Source organism: Drosophila elegans, unplaced genomic scaffold, assembly GCF_018152505.1.
Source record: "Drosophila elegans isolate 14027-0461.03 unplaced genomic scaffold, ASM1815250v1 contig_149, whole genome shotgun sequence".
Lineage (NCBI taxonomy): Eukaryota > Metazoa > Arthropoda > Insecta > Diptera > Drosophilidae > Drosophila > Drosophila elegans.
In genome coordinates, this window is record NW_024545513.1 from 14,247,377 (window position 1) to 14,270,803 (window position 23,427).

The 23,427-nt window shown below is 39.0% G+C and overlaps 5 protein-coding genes across 8 annotated transcripts in view; 1 reads left to right on the forward strand and 4 right to left on the reverse strand.

The window, feature by feature from the left end:
• LOC108149976 (atypical kinase COQ8B, mitochondrial) overlaps positions 1-12,322 on the reverse strand; it is a 74,876-nt gene extending 62,554 nt beyond the window's left edge. The window contains exons 1-3 of one of the 3 annotated variants that reach the window (XR_005977859.1): positions 10,701-12,322; positions 10,052-10,635; positions 8,253-8,954 (exon numbers count right to left, since the gene is read on the reverse strand). Coding sequence is in view for 1 of the 3 variants with exons in the window: in XM_041710157.1 (XP_041566091.1) it covers positions 10,083-10,635; positions 10,701-12,142 (1,995 nt within the window). In the remaining 2 variants the exon portion in view is untranslated. Of the gene's footprint in view, positions 1-8,252; positions 8,955-9,874; positions 10,636-10,700 lie in introns of those variants that run through there. The other 2 variants (XR_005977860.1, XM_041710157.1) reach the window with 2 other exon arrangements.
• Positions 12,323-13,112: 790 nt separating this feature from the next.
• On the reverse strand, positions 13,113-15,791 carry LOC108149980 (FAD synthase). 2 transcript variants are annotated; one of them, XM_017277901.1, is made up of 3 exons: positions 15,594-15,791; positions 14,592-15,236; positions 13,113-13,668 (listed from the first exon to the last, which is right to left on the reverse strand). In XM_017277901.1, exons 1-3 carry the CDS (start codon positions 15,603-15,605, stop codon positions 13,360-13,362), a joined length of 966 nt encoding a protein of 321 aa, XP_017133390.1. In that variant the 5' UTR covers positions 15,606-15,791; the 3' UTR covers positions 13,113-13,359. The 2 variants fall into 2 exon arrangements, with proteins under 2 accessions (XP_017133390.1, XP_017133391.1); XM_017277902.2 differs by lacking the exon at positions 15,594-15,791 and adding an exon at positions 15,392-15,495.
• A 263-nt stretch (positions 15,792-16,054) lies between these two features.
• LOC108150036 lies at positions 16,055-18,957 on the reverse strand. Its single transcript, XM_017277999.2, has 2 exons — positions 18,570-18,957; positions 16,055-17,768 (listed from the first exon to the last, which is right to left on the reverse strand). Exons 1-2 carry the CDS (start codon positions 18,736-18,738, stop codon positions 16,897-16,899), a joined length of 1,041 nt encoding a protein of 346 aa, XP_017133488.1. The 5' UTR covers positions 18,739-18,957; the 3' UTR covers positions 16,055-16,896.
• A 1,239-nt stretch (positions 18,958-20,196) lies between these two features.
• On the forward strand, positions 20,197-20,947 carry LOC108149968 (probable 39S ribosomal protein L49, mitochondrial). Its single transcript, XM_017277888.1, has 2 exons — positions 20,197-20,346; positions 20,411-20,947. Exons 1-2 carry the CDS (start codon positions 20,290-20,292, stop codon positions 20,891-20,893), a joined length of 540 nt encoding a protein of 179 aa, XP_017133377.1. The 5' UTR covers positions 20,197-20,289; the 3' UTR covers positions 20,894-20,947.
• Positions 20,948-21,138: 191 nt separating this feature from the next.
• LOC108149963 (breast cancer metastasis-suppressor 1 homolog) lies at positions 21,139-23,161 on the reverse strand. The gene is made up of 3 exons (XM_017277883.2): positions 22,769-23,161; positions 22,449-22,693; positions 21,139-21,844 (listed from the first exon to the last, which is right to left on the reverse strand). The coding sequence occupies exons 1-3, from the start codon at positions 22,956-22,958 to the stop codon at positions 21,491-21,493; spliced, it is 789 nt and encodes a 262-aa protein (XP_017133372.1). The 5' UTR covers positions 22,959-23,161; the 3' UTR covers positions 21,139-21,490.
• Positions 23,162-23,427: the final 266 nt, after the last annotated feature.

The following is a 23,427-nucleotide window of genomic DNA, read 5'->3' on the forward strand; positions in this document are numbered from 1 at the left end:
AATTACCAATTATAAAACTGTCATTTGTTTTCAACTATATAAAGTCTAATCTAATAAAACAGGCATGACAAAGTTTTGACAAGAAATATAACAATTACAAACATTGAAAGATAAGGGGCGGTGGCACTACTATTATTTTGACCGCAACTGTATGTTATATGGATATCATTTCTATCATTATTATTTTTTTATGTGACCCTGTGAACTCTGTAATCCTTATCTTCCGGGGGTGAATGTTGTTTCCATTTTTTAAGAATAATTTAAGTTTTCTTTACTTTCGCATCTTTCGTTCGTTCTCTTTCGAAAAATGATTTGAATTCTTCGCTTGGCGAGCCTTATCAATTTATTACGTTTTTCTGGTTGACTTTTTATACATTCCTTGTTGTATATTTTGTTTTCATTACGTAGCACTGATATGGGACGATCGGGCGTAATCAAGAGTCAAAGCCAGTCCCCCAGAAGCGCCGCCAGCCACCCACCGCCCCCTTGGGACGACCTTAAAAGGCGGTAAGTGAACTTTCATCGGCATTATGGCGAAATTAGTGCATTCGCACGAACCTCTGCAATAATTGGGCACAATCAGAAGCGAAATGCTGAAAATGCTGGAAACGCTGGCAATATTAGAAACGTGTAAATATGAATTCGCTTTATGTAAGTCGCGTTTCCAGCGGAGACTGCACCGATCCAGAGTCACGAAAATAGCAACAGACCAAACCGAACCGGTTGAGAAAAAGGCAAAAACAACCAAAAACTATGCGGCAACAGGTCCGCAATGTGGAGCTGGGCGATCGAAAAGCATAAAATACACAGAGAGAAATACGAAACTATAATTGAATATTCAATAAATACAGGTTTATCGGAATATATTATATATATTTTATTTTCCTATTTTCTAACATTTTAAACACTATTTTAAGCCCAAGAAATAGACTTCGAAAAGCAATGCAAATATTTGTTTACATCTGAATCATGAAGCCAAAAACATATTCTATATACATTATTTTCCTATTTTTTTACCATTTAAAACACAACATTAAAACCAAGAAATAAAGTAGACTCTGAAAACAATACAAATATTTGTTTACATCCTCTGCAATTTTTTCATATATATAATTATTAAAAGAAAATCATATTTAGATTGTGTGCAGCCGAATGATTCATAAATATTTGGGACCTACAAAAACATTCTTTGTTTGACTTAAATTTTACTTTACAGAAGATTCTTTGTTTTAAAAATAAGAATCAAGTTTTCATGAGTAATCGACTGTAACAAAATAATAATAAAAGAACTAAAACCATAGGATATTTTCTGGCAAACAAATGAGCATTTGCATCCCAAAAAATAATACAAATATATTAGAATTAAAACAATAATCTGCATTCAGATTAAGATACAATATTGTAATTGACTTCCCAAATTCTAATGATATTTTATGCATTAATTTGTTTAAAAACTCAATAAATTACTTCAAATTTTTGGCAGGTGTAGGAAATACAAAATGTGGTTTGCTCCAGTCTACCGACTGGCCTCCCAAGTCCCCCTCTTAAGGTCGTCTGTAGAACGGAATCCCGGAGACAAGAGTCCGGACAAAGAAAACAAAAGAAAAACAAGAAAGGAAGCAAACTTTGGCATGCCGAAGTTCATATACCCTTGCAGTTGCAGTGTATGTTTAATAAAAGTTTTGGTAAAGTGTCTTTCAGTTAGAATAGCTAGAAACCAGATCGAATCTCCTAGTGATGCTGATCAGGAATATATATATACTTTATGGGGTCCCCTCGTTGCAAGCTTCGGACTAAAATTATAATACTCTCTGCAAGGGTATACAAATGTATAATAAAAGCAGGCAGGCAGGCAGGCAGCAACCGGCACAACAGCTTTGGCATTGCGTTATGCCAAGGCAAATCGCGATCATCATCGAGCCGGGCTTATGCCATTGGAACTGCATCATGACCATCTTTAATATGATCATCATTATCATTATCAGCATCATCGATGACGCCGCCGGTCGAAGAATGCAACGAATAACGAGTTTTCCCATCCTCAACGGCAGAAATATATGAGCACATCGCAATGCGCTCAAGTTCACCAAGATCGCAAGATCGGAGGATCGGAGGATCGGAGGACGATGGTATGGTATAATATGGATATGGTATAGTATGATTTTAGTATGGTACGGTATGGGGGTATGTGGATTGCATGTGATGTGCCATCTGTTGGCTGCTCACAGGCTAATGCAGTCAATTATGTGATACATAGGCGGGCAATCAGGTTTAGGTTCGAATAGCCGATGCGACAGTGATTTCGAGCACAGATTTTTAAAAAAATATTAAAGATTTATTAAATTTATTTAGAACATAATTTAAGTCTTTTTGACTTAATCATATTTTTCGTTTTAGCAAATGGGAATTTCGTGAACTTCAATATTTTTTTATGGAAACCCCCAAAAAAAAAGTATTTAATTTTTAAAGATTACATTGTAATTTTATACACCATTATTCTTATCAGGAATAATCTTTTGTTTTACTGAATTAAATTCTAATTATTTTGAAAATTTATAAATATTTTAATTATATTTAACACATAGCTAAACAACTCTTCAATTTAACTAATTGAAACGAACGCCAGTCCAGATTCCTGATGACTCAAAATATATTATAGAATGACCCAGCTCAGCGGAACTTCAGCGCAATCAAAAAGATGATTTAGCCTACGTGCCAATGGATAACTTATTAATATTTGCCCAATATTTGGGAGGGCAAAAAAACAGGCTTTCTGCAAGAGACTTGAGTGCCTCATTGTTTATACATTTTTTTTTGCAGTTAAAAAAATATAATAAAAACAACCAAAACAACACCAGCGGCAATAACTAAAAAGTATGAAAATCTAAAACGTATTGGCTGAAACAAAACGTACCAAAAACCAATTTATTGTTATTAGTATTACTAAGTAATATTTCGGAAATAATATCGCGTTTTGTTTTGTTTTCAGCCTCGTTTGTTTGTTTTTCTTGGTGCGCTTAAATGCAAACAAAACACGAATTCTTATTTACCATTTAACCAGCACAGATCAGCAGATATATTTGTATACATTATAGCATACACACATAGGCGCAGATTTGTCCATCTATGGGAATTAAATTATAAAATTGAGACAGCATATGGTAAGTGGCAATAGAAGTCGGTGGTATCAAGCAGGATTGATTGGCTAATTTATCAAAAGTATGAATTTTCCGGCGAATTTATTATTTATCCTGTGTGCTTTGTTATTCGTAGAAAAAAATATTTTTATTCCTAAGGCGACAAACTAATTGCTATATTTAAAGAATTGAATTTGGCAATCTATAAATTATTTTATAAATAATTCTTAAACATTTTCTTAAGAAATACACTAGATTACAAAATTAATTAATTAAATCTGTTATAACTTGTAAACTACCTTTATTTTATTTTACGCCAATTATTTGTATCATTTAAAACAATTTCAAATTAAATATAATTTGATTTCTTTTGATTATTGCTGATTTTATTCTTTTAAGAGGTATGAAAAAGTCGCTTTAACATACACACCATTCTCATAGAATTATTTTGCGTATCTTTGGCGCCAGTTATCTGACCACATAAACCAACAACAATAATAATAACAACAACAATGACATCGGCAGCGGCAAGGCACCATTAAAAACATAATTTATCAACAATTTACATGCCAAGTCCAAGGCGTTTGTTAAGTGTTATTAAAAAATTACAAGCATCGACAACGAAAAGTACGGCAGCCAGTACGTGTGTGATGGTATCATTTTGCAGGTCTCATGAATATTCAAGAGGAATACCGAAGCCGAGGAAATTGCAACTATAGTTTTACCAATCACAAACTAATACTAGTTTGAAGGATCGCAGAGGTTTCAATTGCCAGCAATTATATATTGCCATTGCACAGCCCCAAGAAGTCCACAATTATGGATCCCCTCATCTCAAGACCCAGCAATTGTAGATGGTCAATTTGTGTCCGAATGCCGATCAGCAATCGTATCGTATACAAAACATCTCAATTCGATTGGTAAACTTTTCCTTTTAAGAGCCAGAATAAATAAACAAACATGCGGCTGCATGGAAAAAGTTACCGAGAAGTTTCACTTATCTCCAATGGAATGGAAAACTTTTCGAAAACAAACAAATTATCGATAGAAGATTTATAATAAACATTTGCTATGTGAGTTATAAATTGATATAGTTGTTGTGAAAAAAAAAAACTGCATAAAAACACTAGCCATAACTTGTTTTGGATTATGTTTAAAGTGGTTCTTATTTTTATTTATCTTGCAATGTTTAAAGTATGTTTAATTTTATTTAATACATTTCTGAAACATCTTATTACTCAAAATGTGCAATCATTTTATTAAAAAGGAAATAAAGAAACACCTTATCATTGTTATACTATTTTTCAAATTCCTATTTTCAAAATTCTTTCCAGTCGGAATGTAATTGTTTTCTATAGAATTATTTAAAAAAAAACAAAATACTAATATATCAGTTATGTTTAATTAGGTAACATTTTCAAAGAACTAAGTGTTAAAATTGATTAATATTTGTAAAAAAAATACTGCCCAATAAAGCAGCCCAAATTTGGGATATCTTATCTACGATCGCATTCCGCGCAGCCACCACTCGACGAGCGATCGCATCATTTGGAACCCGCGTTTCTGGCGAGGCACTGATTTCAGATTTGAGATTCGAGAACTGAGATTTAAGATATCTGAAGCATTTGGCACGTGGGTGACCGGCAAATGCGGAAGCGTCACTTGACGATGGCCAAATATGCGCCTGTAAAAGTATCTCAATCTGTATCTGTATCTCTATCTGTATCTGGATTTGAGTCGGAATCTGGATCTGTATTCGTGTAGCTGTGAGCATCTGCAGTGCCTCATAATCATTCAAGTGGGTGTCTTCAACATGAATGAAATGGAATTGGAAGTGGAATTGAAATTGGAATTGGAAGAGCAGCAGTGCGGCCACAAAAAATCTCGTTCAGTCACTTTGCGAAAAGCACAAAACAGAACAACATACAAATGTATCTGCGGGCCTGTGGATGTATCTTCGTATCTGTATCTGTATCTGTATCTGTATCTGTATCTGTATCTGTATCTGAATCTCTATCTGTATCTGTATCTGTGTGCCTGCAGAGCAATCGAATCAAGAGACAAACTGGGTAATTGGTTCATTATATAGTAGAAGCCAACGACATCCGCTCGTTAATGTAAATTACACAATAGTTTCGAATCATTTTTTTCATCTGCGCTTAATTTTTCATTCCATCTCTTTGTGTGGAAATCGCAGGATAGGGATAAGTTTGTGCAATTAATGCTTACAATATTTTCAATATCGGAAAATATAATTTTCACATTGTTTATATATCGAAAGAAGTTTTAACTTTCATTTATAGAAACATATGTGTGTATATAGGCACAACTTTGATGCACATATCAATGCTTTATGGTATTTCTTACTTTACTTATGTATATTATCAACAAATCAAACTCTTTTTAATCATGTACCCAGAAAATCATTTTTGTATAATAATGCACTCAGAATATCTTTCATAAAAAATTTAAAAAAACAAAATGCCTACCGAGGTTCCTAATTTATTTGTCCAGTAATTTGACATTTTCCTGGAGCCTATAACCTCAAATTTCGCTCCATATTGCCGCCCGATGTAAACACAGTCTGGTAACTGGATTATAATCCCGCCCGATGTAAACACAGTCTGGAAACTAGATAATAACGCACCTAGAATTTCTTTCTTAAAAAAGTTAAAAGAACAAAACAACTACCGAGGTGTCAAATTTATTTGTCCAGTAATCTTAAATTTCCCTGGAACCTAATACCACAATTTCCCCTTCATAATCCCGCCTTCTGTAAACACAGTCTCGAAACTGGATAATACTGCACCCAGAATATCTTTCATAAAAAAATTAAAAGAACAAAATGCCTACCGAGGTGCCAAGTTTATTTGTCCAGTAATCGGACATTTTCCTGATACCTAAAACCGCAATTTCCCCCTCTATTATCCCGCACGATGTAAACACAGTCTGGAAACTGGAAGTTTATTATTTTTTCATAAATAAACTATAAGAACAAAAACCTACCGACTGCCAAATTTATTTGTCCAGCAATCTTAAATTTCCCTGAAATCTAAAATCACAATTTCCCCTCTATAATACCGCCCGATGTATATAACCACAGTCTGGAAACTCGAAAATAATGCACTCAGAGTTTCTTTCATAAATAAGGTAGAAGAACAAAACGATTACCAAGGTGTTAAATTTATTTGTCCAGTGATCATTTATTTCCCTTGGATCTAAAACCATAATTTCCCCTCCATAATCCCGCCCGATGTAAACACAGTCTGGAAACTTTCCATTAGTCCGGGGAATCGGAGATAACGGCAAAATAACGAGCAGAGATCGCACAAAATCGGAAATATGATAGAAAATGTTATTGGGATATGGAAATATTGAATGAGGATCTACTGTAGTCTAAATTTATTAAACAATTATTGGACATTTTTTGTGTTGCCTGTGTTTTATTTATTATTATTCCGTTAAAGAGACCTGGTGATCGAGAAAAAGAGCAATCGAAAGAGATGTGAAGAGAGAGGCAGGCGGTGACAAAGAGAGGAAGGGAGAGCGGGCTGATAAAGCAGCAGGAGCAACAACAACAGCAAACAAATACAATGCGAATTATCAGTGGACTGCGTGATATGATTATCAAAAGGTTTCCCATTGCTGTTGTTGTTGCAGCGGCTGCTGGCAACGGCATTTCTGAGCATACATATAAGTAGACAGAACACATATATATATATATATATATATATAGAAGTATATATACATATACATACCCCATACACGCACATTCCAATACATGTGAATATGGAACAGTTTATTCATCCAATCCATATATAATTAAGACGTTTTCAACGTGCTTTGATAGCGCCCAAAAAGAAAGACAACAAACAACAAATATTTAAACAAATATGTAAATACCTAATGATGAACAAATTAACCAAACTGAAAGAAATGAAATCGAAATTGATTTTGCTTAAGACAACTCAATGAAATACTTTCAATTTAAAGAACTATTTTCTTAACCAATAAAACTTATTTTTTTACAAAAGATTTAGTTCTTATTAATACTATGTTTTTTATACCCTTGCAGAGGGCATTATAGTTTCAGTCAGAAGTTTGCAACGCGGTGAAGAAAACATTTCCGACCCTGAAAAGTATATATATTCTTGATCAGCATCACTAGGAGTGTCGATCTAGCCATGTTCGTATGTTAGTCCGTTTCTACGCAAACTAGTCTCTCAGTTTTCAAGCTATCTGCATGAAACTTTCTCAACAAAAAAAAAACAATAAAAATATAAAAAAAAATTTTTTTTTCCTTTTTTACTTTCTGGCCTCTTCGATTAGTAAGCACAATTGGTTGGATAACAAAGGTCAGGCTATCAGTTTCCAAGTATTTTGTTATCAATTCTTAACACCCTTTCTCATTCTCCCTCTATTTTATTGTATATTTTCCACTTCAAATCTTTTCCTTTTCCCCCCGTAGCATCGTTACAATAATGGAATAATGGAGCACGTCTAATTCAATTCTCGCACTAGCGTAGATCCAATTTTTTGAGAAGGATGTTTGCGATCCAAAAACTATTTTACCTATTATTTCAATATGGAATCGATATTTTTGGAACATTTTTTTGATTTTATAGTTCACTCAATATTAACTTTATATGCATTGCTTTGCTTTATAAAATTTGATATCTATATATTACTATAACTAGATTTTGTATTTATATATACTTTTTGAATTTAATACTATATACTATTGTATTTTATAGCAAACTATGAATTAGTGTACAAGAGATGGGGTTCGAACCAAAAAACAAACCCTTTGAATATCATTTAATTTCCTGATTATAAAATGTTTAATTTAATAGAGATGCGTATGTATATTCTTTCGATATACTTATTATAAGATACTCGAGGTGGATGGGGGGGAGGGCTAATAACCTCTAAAGTCCCCGTTTGACTGCACCACTGGTTGCACATATATATACAAATATATATATATATGTATATATATGTGTGTAAATACTTTAACACACTCAAAACGAACAACTCCCACAGTTCACTTTCATTGATAAACTCGGCTCTTCGCTCTTCTTCTTCGCCATGCAAATCCAATTGTCTGCTACTTACTTTATTTTTTGTGGTGTGTGTGACATCAATCAGCATCGCTTTGTTGTTTTTTGCTATTGTTGTTGCTGATGCTGTGTTATTTATTATTTTTATTATTATTTTTTTTTTTGTTGCTCGACAATTGAAGCTAACCAACATTAAACTATAACTTCCTCACAAACACACACGCACTGCACTCTCAACAAAAACAACAAAAAACAAATATCATACATGGTATTATCATATTAAGTATAGCATTAATTCAAGTTAAATAAAAGAGAGGAGCGCGCGCAAGTTTGAATACTTTAAAAGGCGCGCGCACAATTATGAAATGTCACTTTTTTGCAATCAATTAATACTTGAATGATTTAGTAAGTTTGGAAAACCAACAAAAAAACAAATCCTAAAAAGGCACAATTTATTATCCTATTCACTTCGATCACCAGCACTTCATTATTCAATTAAATAATTAACGCCCGGTAGCAGTTCCGTTTTTTTTCTTTTTTGTCATCCCTGATATTTGCTTTATTTCTCGTACATTTTTTGATTCCGGTGCGATATTCACGCTGCAAACCGCCGACACAAAATGAAAATGAAAATGAAATTCAATTTGTTGCTGATATTCGTTTGGCTCTCTTAGCGCTTTTTTCGTCTCTCTTTCGCATCGGTTCGCGCTCTTAGATGCTCTTTCATTGTGCTCTTTACCCATTTAACGCCGTCGCCCTGGTTAACGAGATAAGCTTTTTAACTGGAGGATCATGTTAATGTTAAAAAGTTCCTGATCATGTTGGCTAGATATAAAGAAAATAAATGGTCATGTTAAGCTGCACTAAATAAAAACAATCTTAAATTTCTTATAAATCAAGTAGAAGCCGATTTAAGTTAAGGGGTTAAAAAACCCTGATCATGTTAACAAAATGTACTAAGTGTACTTATTCAGAAAAATTGTAAATGCTTTAAAATATTCATTTTATTATAACTTGTTTTTCGAATACGTCTTAAAGTTTTCAAAAAACACGTTAGATAAATGATAAATATGGCATATATAAATAATCCAAGTCCATGGCAGCTATTTATCTGTTAAAAATGTAAATATTTTTATTATAAACTATCTAAGATTAAAAAAATGAAATATTTAATTATCAAACCTATTGCTTTTGTAAACACGGTATTTTTTAATTCAAATCAATTTCAATTCTGAAATTATTCAGATGCTCTTAAAGGAAATATTTAGGTGCATACTTTTCGGTGGGTAAAATACTCGATTGAGTAATGAATTAACCATAGGTTTTTTATTAGTTTTTTAAGATCTCTTTAATCTAGAGACGATAGGTGTTGAATTCGTTACACATGGTAAAGTAAAATTGAACACATTCCACCTTTAAAATATTTGATAATGAATTATATGTAAATATATTTTATATTCATCTGTTAATATAATTATAAAATAACCTTTTAAACATTGTTTTTTTGTTAAGAATCTTTTTAAATAACACTTATTTACAGGCCCAAAATTGTGTTTAAATTAAAAAAAAATTTATTATACCATTGGGGCAACGAAAAATACCAAGTGTTTGATTTACACTTGCTTAAAAAACTTTTGTGCTATGCCATTCCTAACTGCAGAGCTTGGCCCATTTAGCTATATGTTAATTTTTTATTTTAATACAAGTCCGATGGCTGTTTTAAGGATAAAGACTCCCAGTACAAATACAACCAAGTAAGTTACATATAAGCGCACTTAAGTGTTGCTACTACTACAGAAAAAAAAAATAAAAGAAAGGAGCCAGATTTACCAATAAAGCGCCCTTGAGTGTTACCTCTTCTACTTGGCCAAAAAAGAAATCTTCACTAGTCCTTGAATTTGCCCAGCACGATGTCCTTGTAGAAGGGAACGCAGTTCATGCGCACATTGAGTCTGGCGCACAGCAGAAAAATCCCGGAGAGCTTGCGATGGATGGAGTAGATCTCCTCGGGCGGCGGGCAGAGTCGATGGGCCACCATGGTGGGCACCAAGGCGGCCAGCCGCTCGGTGGTGTTCTGCTTGCCAAAGTCGAATTCCCCATCGTAGCGAAAGATCTCGCCCAGTATCATCACCGCATCCACGTGCGCCTGCTCCATCTGCTTCGTCTCGTAACCGGTGAGGAAGCCCATCTGGCGCGACATCTCCAGCACTCCCTGCCGATTGTCCTCCGCCGCACTCATGATCACCTGGCGGTAATTGCGAATGAACTCATGCCGGTAGAAGCGCGTCGAGCCAAAATCGATCAGCATCAGTCGGCGACTGGGTGCATCGTACAGGAAGTTGGACCAATTCGGATCCGTCTGCATGCACTCGATCTCGAACAGTTCACGCAGGCAGAGTTTCAGCACGGAGGCGGCTATGTGGGCACGATGCTCGTAGCTGCAAGGGATTGCAAGAGTCTAGATTATATATCGATTAACAATGGAGATGGCTGCCATGCTTACCTCAAGTCGAAACACTTGTCGAGCGGCAAACCCGGCACCAGTTCGGTGGTGAGGACACTGGAGGTGGTCAAATCGCGCACCACACGCGGCACATAGTACTCCGGATAGGGGGCGATCATCTCGCGGAACTTCTCCGTGTATTCCGCCTCGCGATCATAGTCCACCTCCCATTGCAGCTCCCGCTTGGCCACGCGCACCACATTGTCGATGAAGAAGCCCTGCGGAAAGACGTCCCACACCTTGAGCATGCCCACCAGATTGTCAATGTCGCTCTCGATGCTCTGGGCCACGCCGGGATATTGGATTTTAATGGCCACATCCATGCCATCGAGCAGTTTGGCCCGATGCACCTGGCCAATGGAGGCGGCCGCAAAGGGTTTCGCCTCGAAATGGCTCAACCGCTGGCGCCAATCGGCCCCCAACTGGGTGTTCATCACCCGCTCCACCTGCCAGTCGGGCATGTAGTCCGCCGCCTGACGCACCCGCTCAAAGGCCTTGGCCAGCTGCGGCGACACTACGCTCGAGTCCTGGATACTTAGTATCTGGCCAATCTTGAGGGCAGCTCCACGCACCTTGCACAACGTGTCCACAATGCGTTCGGCATTTGCGGGACTGAGGAGAGCCTCCCGCATCGTCGTCGAACCGCCCAGGCCGAGGGCTCCCTTGGTCAGCTCGCTGAGCGTGCCGACGCCCAGGCCGGCGAAGAGGCCGCCAAAGGAGGCCATCCTGCCGATGCGCGACGAGGGCACCTTCCGCTGCTTGGCCACCTGGCTCAGGGCGGGCACATCTATGGGCTCCTGCTTGGCCTGCGTATCGGTTTGTGGCTGCGATTGCTCCTTTGCCTTGGCGCCTGCCACAAAGCGCAGCACATTGTTGACATACTCCGTGTCCTGGGTAATGATGCCCGCATCCGCCGGCCCCTGGGCCATCTTCGTCTGACTGCTTTTGGTGGCCGGGGTGCGCAGACTGACACTGCGATCCTTGTTTCGGCGCGAGAGTATCTCCTCGAATTCCTGCAGTGTTATGGAGGATATATCCAGATTGGCGGCGTCCCAATTGCTTGGATTATGCACCGTAGTGGGGGGTTTTTTTCTGTTCGTGACGTTGGCCGTTGCCGATGCACTGGCTTCCAAACTGCCCGATTCCTCGCGCGACTGCTTCACTTTGGCGTCCAGGAGGGAACAAATGCCTTTGGCCACCACGTAACCCCTTTCGCCGGTTTCCTGGAGCGCCAGTTGCAGTTTTCTCAATTCCTCGGTGGGATTTTGGCCAGATTTCCTCACCAGCTGCGCCGTATGTTCGGCATTCGTGGCGATGAGTTCACGAATGCTCGAGTTGCTCCAAAGATGACGACCGTGGGCGAGATGCTCGCGCCCACACGCCTCCATCACGATTTGAAGTCCGCGCAGCAGCGCCAGCATTTCTTGGGCGGATCGCGACATGGCCAGCGGGGGGGGCGGATACTGGTTTGCAGCTCTCGCCTTCGCGCCAAGGTGATTCAACACGCCAACGATCTAATTACGCTCCGGATTACGTAAATCGAGTAAAATGCTCGCAAAATGTTCGAAGAAGCCCGCAATGTTGTGAAAATGCGGCGAAAATCAGCTGCGAAATCAGCTGTCCGATTGGCAGAGTTGCCACATCACCTTTTTTTTTAATTGAAAGCTTTAAAGCTGTTTTCTAACCCTTTGTTTACATTGGCAGTGCAAACAGCAAAAGAGTTGGCAGATTAGATTTTTTATTGCATTTGTAGCTATCTAAAGGCTGGAAGCTGCAGCACTTAAGTACTTCTCTAGCTTAATTAACAGTGGCAGAGCTGACACATCAGCGTTGTAAGCGCGATTTTTGCCATTTTTTAACAGTGGCAGTGATGACTTAACAGCGATTTCAAATGATTTTGGGTTTTATAACATGCCAGAAAGACAGAGTGGTCCAAATAGCTTTTTCATTGCGTTTCTAGATATGTAATGGTTGAAAGCTGTTACTCTGAACTTTTTAACACTTACAGTGCTGACAAATCAGCAATTTTATGGCAGAGCTGTTAAAAACGCGATTTTAAGTTAATTCTGGCTTTTTTAACCGTAGCACTACGATTTTACACTATTTTTACCTTCAACGTGGCCTTACTTTTGTTTTTAGTAACAATAAAATCTCAAATAAAGTGAGTTGCTCGGATTGTCAGAAAAATTAAAAGGCATATATGTAATTTTGAACATGCAATTAATTTTCATTTAAATGAGTTTTTGTTATCAGCATTTAATTTTTTGTTAGCAATTCAAGATTCAAAATGTAAAATTCACGTTCGTTATTCGTAAAGTAAGAAGAGCGTTTTTGACGACCTGTAACCCCATAGCCATAGAAGCTAGATACCATATTTAAACAGCCATATTCCGCCACAAAAACAGTGAGCCCTGCTGAAGTGGCCCGATGACAGAGCCCACGTTTATTCAGCAGCCTAGGTTAGGTCGTAAAAAATATTAGATTAAGTATGTGTACCGAAATCCAAATCACAAGCGAATATGTCTATATACAATTTGTGACTAACTAGAGTTTAAGCTATTTCAATTGCACTACATCCACGCGACAGGCACTGTGATTTATTTTCCTCACCGGCACCCGACATCCGGCACCCGACATCCGATGTCCATGCCCATGTGTCCTACTTTCTGGGCAGACGACCAGCACGTTCCAGGGCGGGATCCTCCAGCTCCCAGGCGGGTCTATAGCCACTCGGATCGCAGGAGCAACCGGAATCGGAGTCACACTCGCACTGCGAATCGGTATCTCTGAAGTGTCTGAGGTGCGGATTGGGAATCGTATTGGATCGATTACCGACCGAGGTATATCCCCGATCGTACAGACTGCAGTACGGCACCGAGTGCATGTGGATGTAGTGCCAGATATCGTGGTAGCTCCACTCCAGCAGAGGATTCAGACGCATCATCGGCGGCCAGTCGTTGTCAGTGGGCTGAAAATAAGAAGGGAAATATAAAGCATTAGACTTGTCTTTGAATGAAGAACAATAGAAAGAATTACACATTTCAAATGGGAATGTAAACATCGAAATCTAACAAAAAGATGTAATACTTGGATTTTTCAAATGGAAAAATGCGAATTTAATATTTTAAACAGCATAATATGTTTTCCTAATTTGAGCAAAGTAACGAATATGCAATCGAATTCATAACAATTTGAGGTTTACAATACAACCAACGTGATTTAATTGTCTTTGCTGACTAATTGCCACAAAAAAAGATTCGCAAAAATCAATTAATAAAAAAAAAAGAGAGATTAATACTTGAAGGACATTCATAGCTTAAATTTGATTACAACAAATTGTAATCACGTTTTTTCAAATGTTACTTGAGAAAATGAGACGTGCTTTATTGCAAATAAGCCACAGACCCTTGGACTCGACGAGTATCGTTTATAAGTACACCCTTATCTGGGTTATAAGAAACATGACATTGAGAAATGCATATCAAAGTGATATTTATAAAAGAAAATGTAACTTTCAATGATAATTATATACAGCACAGCCTGTATGATTTATGATTCTTTAATTATAAAACTGACTCATGAATTCGGGGACTGATTTTTACAAAATATAACTAAATTATTAAAATAAAAGAGAACCTACAAAAACTTTGGCAATTTGACATACGTTTGAAGAAGATTTAATTTAGAAAAGTCTGCTAAATATTCAAAAATTTAAATTGGGACAATGATCATAAATAGTTTTCAAAGTATTTGAACATTAAGGCCTGCATGTAGATAAAGATTTCTTTGGCAACCATAATCATGAACCCATCTTTAGGATTTCCTATCTATTCCATAATAAAACTGGTAAACTTTGAATGAAAAAAGAGGGACTTTTTTTTTTGGCTTCACCTGCATGGGCGCCAAGTGCTGGCAGTAGGGATCCGTGTTCCGGCTGCCAACGAAGACGGCTTTGATGCGTGGCATGTCGGCTGCCATGTGGGTGAGTGCCTCCTTGAGGGATCCCTCGTACTCCACCAGCTGCACGCGATAATGACGAACGCAGCGCTGGACAAACTCGTCGATTTCCGTGAAGGAATCACCGGATTTGATGTACAACATGGGAATGTCACCGCTGGAGATGTTCTCCTGCCGAAGGAAACGCATGAGGAGATCCAGGAGGACGGTGCAATCCTTGCCGCCGTTGAAACAGAAGATTAGCTCCTCCACGCCGTAGATTTGCAGGGTTTCTGTGAAGAAGGCGAAGGCTTTCCGTTGCCTTTCCTCGATTGCCAGTCGATCCTCCGTGGATATTTCCCAGGAAGTGGACATATCTTGAGGCTGGACATCCAGCGGCTCCTGCGGATTCTCTGGACCTTTCGACATGCTCCAACTTTGCAGAAACAAATGCTTTTTGGTGTCCGTTTTTGTGGATATTATCGTGCTGGTTGTGGCTGTTTTTGTGGTCCGGCGGCATTGGTTCATGATGCTCAGTGGGCGGTATGGTAGCGGGGGGCGTGGCCGTGCCCTGAGCAGTAAGCACGATGATGTCACAAGCTGTCGATGTGAACAAAATTGGCAATTAAAACGCTTTGGAAAAAGCCAAAATAGTAAAATAAACAAAAACTTTCTCCGAAATCTGTTGGTATATTGGTGTGTTGGTGGGCTGTGTTTTTATATAACATTGTATGTGTGTGTGCCTTTTAACTAACTTTAACTTTGTTAATAAAGTGGTAAATGCTTCAGCGGTTAACGCTCAACTGATTTGGCTTATCAGCAAGCCAAAATTACATCACAATCGTATCGAAAAAGTAAGCAAAATAAAACCAAAACCCCAAGCACTCACAGACACACACGCACACACGTGTGTAAGCCAAACACATGGCGCTCACACACACACACACATATACTTACCCAACAGCGCATGTATTTGTTGTTGCCTCGACAATTATTGTCACATTTAACTATTTTTCCGCAGCGACGATAATGCAATTATTTCATTTTGTTAATTGGTATTCCATGCCAGTGATTTGCCTTCCTTTTTTCGCTTTTTAACATCGATGCAACAATCAAAGCGAACGCAACAACAAATGCTCGAAGCTTCGGGGTCTATCGGAAAATCAGCTGTTTAAATAGAATTATCGATAACACTGGTGAAGGATAGATAAATAGCTAAATATTTGAAAAAGTAGCTAAATTTCCTGAACTTGCTAATAACGCATCTCATAAACACATCCTAAAAATTAGAACAATATTTAAGTTAATAATAATAAACAATAAATGCTCAAAATTCTCTCTTCAGAATACTTATTCTATCAATTCAAAAGTTACCACTTTTCGACTTTATCATAAATCCATAAAAATTACAAAATATGTTCAATTTTTAAAATTTTTATTTTACATACATATAACAAATTGATGTTTGTGTGTGTGTTAAACAACAACAAAAAGCACGATAAAAATACGCTCTACACATATAATAATTGGGCACTGTTGGCGTTACTCTGGGCGTGTTTTCAAAATTTCGTCCTTGTTTTTCATGGTTTCTACACAGAGAGAAAATATCACAAAATTCGGGTTTTTGTACTTCGTGATATTTTAAACATTAAATCGATGCATAAATATTTAATAAAAACTATCATATACTATACTAAAAGGTACAAATCTATTGGTCGGCGGTAAATAATATGTAAACATTTTATGAATCAAATCAAATTCCACAGGAGTCAAATCAGAAAGCTAAAATTTATATTAAAATTTCAAGAGTGATGATTTACAGAAAAAAAAATTTAAGAAAATATTTAAAGAGTTATTTATCAAATTTTTCGATAAAAAAATACAGCAATTGCAAGTGGTAAAAATTTTAAGCACAATTTTAAATCGCATTGTGTAGAAACAGAAAATATTTTTGCCGAATACTTTTCTTTTCAAATAAAATATGTAAATAATTGTTGTGATAAATAATATAACATTAACATTTTTACTTTGATTTGAGGTATAATATTCATATTAAAAAGTTTCCTGAAAGCGCTTTAAACTTTCTTTATGATTATTGGCTTATAATCAGCTGACCATTATTTACTTAATTAAGTGAGCGTTTTAGCAAAGATTTTCAATGAAAATAGTTTTAAGAACCCGTTTCGAATGATATTTTTGTTTAATGCTTATCACTGTTCCAACTGTTATGACTTTTTCCCTGTGTAGACTATTTCCCAAACTAGACATCTATGTTGTCCAGGACATTGTCGATGAGGCCGATGACTTTCTGGCGAAATCGTCGGTTCTGCTTGCCGCTCATCTCCTTGAGGTACGGATGCAGGCTGATCAGAAAGGAGTAGTCGGCATCTGGTGGCGAAGGAATGGACAGGGGTCCTCCGGTTAAAGCTCCCAACGCTGGCGTGGCCGGCGGTGGCGGTGGTGTGGCTAACTTGTGTGGATTCAGGTGGCTTAGGTGACTGCTGTTGCCGTTGCCGTTGCCAATGCCATTGCCGTTGCCCTTGAACCAGTGCGTCAGATCCGTCCAGTCCAGGTGGTTACCCAATGCAGCGGCGGGCACAGAGACCAGCGACGGATGATGACCCACGAGCCTGTCTAGCTGGGCATTCGCATGTGGATTGAGGGAGGGCTGCTCCAGTTTGATGGCTTGCAGGCGGACCGGCAGACAGGCGGTGGGTTGCTGTTGCTCCTGATCCCGATTCTGATCCCGATCCGTATCCCGATCCGTATCCCGCCTTGAATGGTCCTCCGCCTCCTCCTCCTCGGAAACCTGCACATCCAGCGGCAGTTCGCTGTCACTCTCCTTGGCCTCCTCGTCATCCTCGTGCTGATTTGGATCCGGATACATGGCCATGCCACTGGAGGTATTGCCTGGCTTTCGGAGCACCATCCCAGCCGCAGAATTGTTGCCGGGTGCAGTCCCCGCCGGCAGCTGCTTGTGGCAGGATCGGGACTTGGTGTAGGGAATGAGGAACTGCAGGTACTTGGACAGGTAGTATTTGCGCTTGCCGCGGCCCGTTTGTGTGCGAGCCAGCTTCAAGGATCGGAGGAAGCTGCTCCTAATGGTGCGCCACCTCTCGCGACAGTTGCGCACTGAAAAATGTTAAGAGGAAAAAGTTTTACTATTAATATAGTTTAATATGGAATAAAACTATATATGCAGTTTCTATACTGCAAATATTAACGAATTCTATTTCAAATATTTTTAAAGTTTTACTTTAAATACTTTCAACGTTTTGGTAATGCTATTTGAAATAGTTTTTATTTACATATATATTATTTATACATACATAATATATATTTTTAAATTTATATATTTTCTATACTGCCACTTATTAACGAATGGAATTAGCCAAATATTTTTTACAATTTTACTATAACAACTTTTATCTTTTTAATATTGCTATTTAAAATAGTTTTGATTTAATATATACAAAATAAAATATATATTAGTGCAGCAATTGAAAATTAGATAAAATATGTAAAGGGTAAACTTTTTTGTTAAAATCAAATATAAGGGATCGTTGGCCTGATTTTTTTTTTTGAGTGTATTTTCACCAAGTGCAGCAATTGCCGTGCAAAAGCAAATGACGAACGCAAAAGCAACAGTAACTAAAAAGCAAACGCAAGAGCAGCAACAAAATGCAAGCCAAAACTGCGCGACACAGTGACACACCTACACAAGCAAAAGAAATAGTGAAAACAACAAAAATTGCATGGGATCCAAACGCAGACAAGCAACAAAAAGCTTGCATCATAGACACACACATACATAGATGCACAGCGAATTGAGCACGCAATTGGCGGCGCGGAAGAAGAAGAATGAGGCGGAAAAGCGATTGTTTTTGCACCGATTTTGTTTTTCTTTCTTGTTATTGTTTTATATAGACTTACCCGTGTCCTTGATCTCATTGGCCACCTGCTGCCACGCCCTCTGCACCTCCTCCTTTTTGCTGTACCCCGGATGCGTATAATTCCACAAACAGGGCTGATTTTCGACGAATTGCACGAACCGCACGTTGAAAACGGGATCGTCCTTGCGTGCCATTGTGACCCAGCACATGCCTCCGTCCCGCTCGTCCCCACGTCGTTTGCCGTAGATTGCTCGCTCTCTTTCTCTCTAACGGTAAGCCACACACACGCGCTCAGGGGCGTCACCAAAGGGGGGAAACCGTGGGGTGTCGAAAAAAAATTGGGGGGCGAACGCAGCAAGTACAGCAACAACTGCTCGCAGCGGCCGCGCAACGAAAACTGAGCGTTAAAATCCCACTGCGCGCAAATTGCAAATTGCAAATAGCAAATAGCAACAAAAGCTGCAGCGCAAACACTTTATGCTGTCACAAAACAGCAGCAACAACAAGTGGTATTGCTTTTAGGGCAGAAGGGGAGTCTAACGACCAGCAAATTCTTTACACAGAAAAAAATAGGGAGCTTTTTAAATTGAAATATGCATATAATGCGAAATTGTCATCAATTATAGAAAGCATGATTAGGATTTAAGACATTTTTTCATAGATTTGGCTTAAATATGTTTTAATATCTGGTGATATGTTATTCTATTAATGTTTTAATTGGTATATTTTTAAAATGATCTTTTAATGCTTTAATTAAATTCTATCTTATGGAATATTGGGTTATTTAAAATAAATCATAGCTAAATTCAAATTTTATTTCTAGCTTTCGTTTTATTTATTTATTTGTGCTAATGTGTGCCCGATAAGCTTGGTTCAGTTATAATAATAAATTCAGAAATAGTCCAAAATGAGTTCCGATACATAATTACCGAGTAATTCGATATACCCCGATGACTTCGCTATTACCGCATATCGAAAAAATCAACGACAAACAACAGCTGCAGCAGTGCAATAAAAATTGTATAAGCAACGCAATTCAAATGCAGCACTTGCAACCTTTGTGTGTGTGCGTGTGCGGGTGCTTGTGTGTGCGAAATAAAATAAAAGCTTTTGCGATGACGTCACAGGCTGCATTTGTTGCATGCAATGTAAAGTAAGGAAAGCAAAAACAATCAAAGACAACAAGTGCTGCAAACACAAATTAGGCTAAAAAATTGTTAAATTGCTGAATTCATAATTGATCTTTATTCAAAAGAATATAAAAAGCTTGATCATTCATATAGTTTAAATACTTTTTCCTATTATAGGTATGACTAATACCATAGTAAATAAAGTTTTATTAAAGTAATAATAAAATCCAGCTTACTGAAAAATTTACTTCAAAAATGTATTTAATTTATTCAAAAGCCTTTATGTAGTTGGCAGATTGTTCTGTACAAAAAACTTAGCACTAATTTTCTTTAATTTAAAAACTACTTTTTCGATTAGCTTAGTTCTTTAAATTGTATATAGATTAGTTATTTGTATTAAACCTTTAATATTTTACGAGAATAATATGGTATTTGTAATGTATGAATAATTTTAAGCTTGACCAGCGGGTATACTTTCAAATACATCGATAGTTCCCCGCCAAGTTCACAAATCGATAATAATATCGATAATTTTGACACACTATCCAACACTTCAGCTGGTCGCATATGTAATAGAATTGCTAGTTTTTTTATTTTGTTGGGAAATCGCTCAATATTCTACCGAAAAACATGGCAACCAGCGGGAAATTGATGCTGAGTAATGGCCTCTGCCAAAAGCTGAGTCAGGTGAGCTCTTATTCCGCACTATTCAGTGACAAAATGCCTAAAATCAATTACATTTTACGTGCAGATCACAAGGCAGTTGCACATGCAACCGGCACTCTTGTCCAGTTTTCGATCATCCCGCGAAGTTCAGGATCTGGATAAGTATCCCAATGTCGAGGTGGTGGCCAATCCGCCCGAATGGCGTCATGTGGAGCGCCTGCTGCCGGCGGAAACAGTGCCATCGCCGGTGGAAAAGCCCAAATATCCCTCCGGTTGGCGGCCGCAAAGGGAAAACGGCTCGGAAACTGGATACTTTGTGGCCAGGACCAAGAATCACATGGTGCCGGTATATTTGCACACCCGTTTTCGTGGCCAGCGCAGGATCACGGTGGTGCGTCGCGTCCAAGGAGACATCTGGTCGCTGGAAAAGGATCTGCGGGCGGTTGTCGAGCAGTCGCGGAATGGCAAACTCTGCGCCACAAGGATCAACGAGCTAAGCGGACAGATCCACTTCCATGGCGACCATGTGGACGTCCTGCGGGATTATCTCAAGGAGAAGGGCTTCTAAAGCTACCCAGATGTCCTCCCTTTGCCGCAATAAACTCTATTCTGTTGACTTAAATGCGTTTTCTGGTTATTTTGCACTGGAATTGAGGTTGAGTGGCATACTTACTTTCATTTGCACTTTAGAACAAATAACATTGCCCAATGTTTCGATTTGTATGCTGTCGTAGACCACAACTGATCTCAGACAGCCTCTCTGTTGAATTTCAACTTAAACGTACAAATTTATAACAACTATAGACGGTTATATATGATTTCTTATGACCGCACACCCACTTGGCTGCAGTTCGTTTTTATTAAGCTCTTAACGTTAAGCATAAATTACATCGTCTGGATGGGGGATTTGTATTCTGAGAGTGGTGCGCAGGGCCCTACGACTAAAATCTAGAGGAAGGAGTAGGAGTACGAGGAAGGAGGGGCCAACTTAGCACATAGAATAAGTCTGGTTCGGGCTCTGGGGAGCTCTGCTACGGCTACTGCTATTTTATCGCTGCAACTACATCTACGTCTACGGCTGCTGCTGCTGATGCTACTGCTGGTTCCTCGGCCGCGGCCGTCAGGTACGCGTCAGGCGGGCGTAGGCAGCTGCCACGCCCCACCGCTATCCACTGGCTCCGGCCATGGCCGGCATCCCGGTCAGACTAACGCCCACACTCACGCCGGACGTGGGCGTGACTGTGCCGGCGGTGGCGGTGGCCGACGAGGAGGAACGCTTGAGGGCCTTGCGAATGATCGTCCAGTCCTCCATGATGTCCTCCTCGCGCAGCATATACACCACATACGGTCCGGTGACGGTCACCGCCTTCTTGCGCCCCGGACCGCGCACCTTGCTCTGGCGCTTGTCGGTGCCCCAGTCGGCCCACGAGATGTCCACGTTGTGGCGGTCCTCCTCCAGGCGGCGGATGCGCTCCACCAGCTCCTCGCGCAGGTTGTCCACCGCCATGTGCTTCTCGCTCTGCAAATGGAAGGGGAGTTGTTAAAGTTTTCGCACTATCTCAGTCAGAATGTGATGATGTTTCTTAATGCATTTCACACTTCAGTTATTAATTCATGCATTTATATTTCATTTATCATCAAAAACTAGATCCTAATAATTTAAAACTCTTAAGATCCTTTAACAAAATCAAAGCAGAGGTCTATTTCATTTGCAACTTGATTAGAAATCGAACAAGTTTACAATAAACAATAATTTGTTTATAAATGTATTAATCTGAGTTTTGGTAATATTTTTGATGCAAAATTCAAGCGCATTCCTTTCTTAAGTAAGAAATTTCCTATAAAGCGGTTCTATCTTGTCAAAATAATTCCTAATACTAATAATTTCACCACAAATTCATAGCTAGTTTAATTACGATACTATAATCACCCAGGAAATAAAGAAATCTATTGATCTGCAATATTTAATGGAAAATTGTCCCTTCTGTTTTAGTCCTTTATCTTTTGATAGTATTATTAATCATCAAACAAGTAAATTAACCCCTTGAAAGCTAATCTGATTGCGATAATATAATCACCAAGTTGGCCTTGCATTTTTTGGCGCCAAAAAGCGTTGAGTGTACCTCAAAGTGCTGGACGGCCGCTTGTTCCTCGGACTGGTACTTGTGCTCGATGTTCTGGAGGCGGTACTTGCGCAGGACATCCGCCACCTCGATCCTGGTGCGATAGATCTTGTCCAGCTCCTTTTGCGGCTGCACAAACTCCTCGGAACGGCCGGAACGCACCTCGGCCAGCTGTCGTTCGATGAGATTGATGCGCTCGAAGTAGTACTGCTCCCTCAGGGCGTTGAACTGCCGTTCCAGGCTCACTGAAAAAAAAAAAACAAAGGGATTGCGGATGAGCGATGGATGAGGAATGCAGGCCAAGTCCCGGCGATTCATACACAAATCCTCGATGTGCTCCGCACGCCGTCGCTCGATTTCGCTGGCATCCAGCTCCGAGGAGTCATCGGAGTCGCATTCGTTGGCCTCCTCCTCGTCGGAGGTGTCATGTGCCTGGCTGGAGTTCGAGTGCTCCGATTCTCCGCCAGAAACGTCGCCTTCGCCGTCCGACTCTCCATTCTTCACGGGCATTTCGACGGGGCTATGGCGGTTCTCCTCGTTGCACGCCTTTCTTGAGGGGGTTTCCGATTCTGCGACGGTCTGCAGGTGCTCACCGACTTAAGCACTAATGTTTTGTTTATTTTGCAACTCTAAAGAGTAGGAAAAGTGGGGAAAACTTTGTGAAAAACTACGTTTTCTTGCGAGCTGTAGCAAAAAAGTGTGGGGCAGCGCTGCGTGGGCAATGCAGTGTTGCAAAGCGCACGCGGGACGTTAAATGGCTAGAAAATGGCTACATTTGTTTTTAATTCCTTTGCAAATAATATGGCTATTTTTAAAGAGAGTATGAAAAAATCACGTATTTTTATTTTTTTTTGAGTTATTTAGAACCTTTGCTATTCATTGATTTGAAACTAATTTTTTTCCAATTAAATTATAATTAATATAAGCTAGGTTTTATTAAATTTATTTTATTTGCTTAACTTTTCGGCTTATTTTGTTT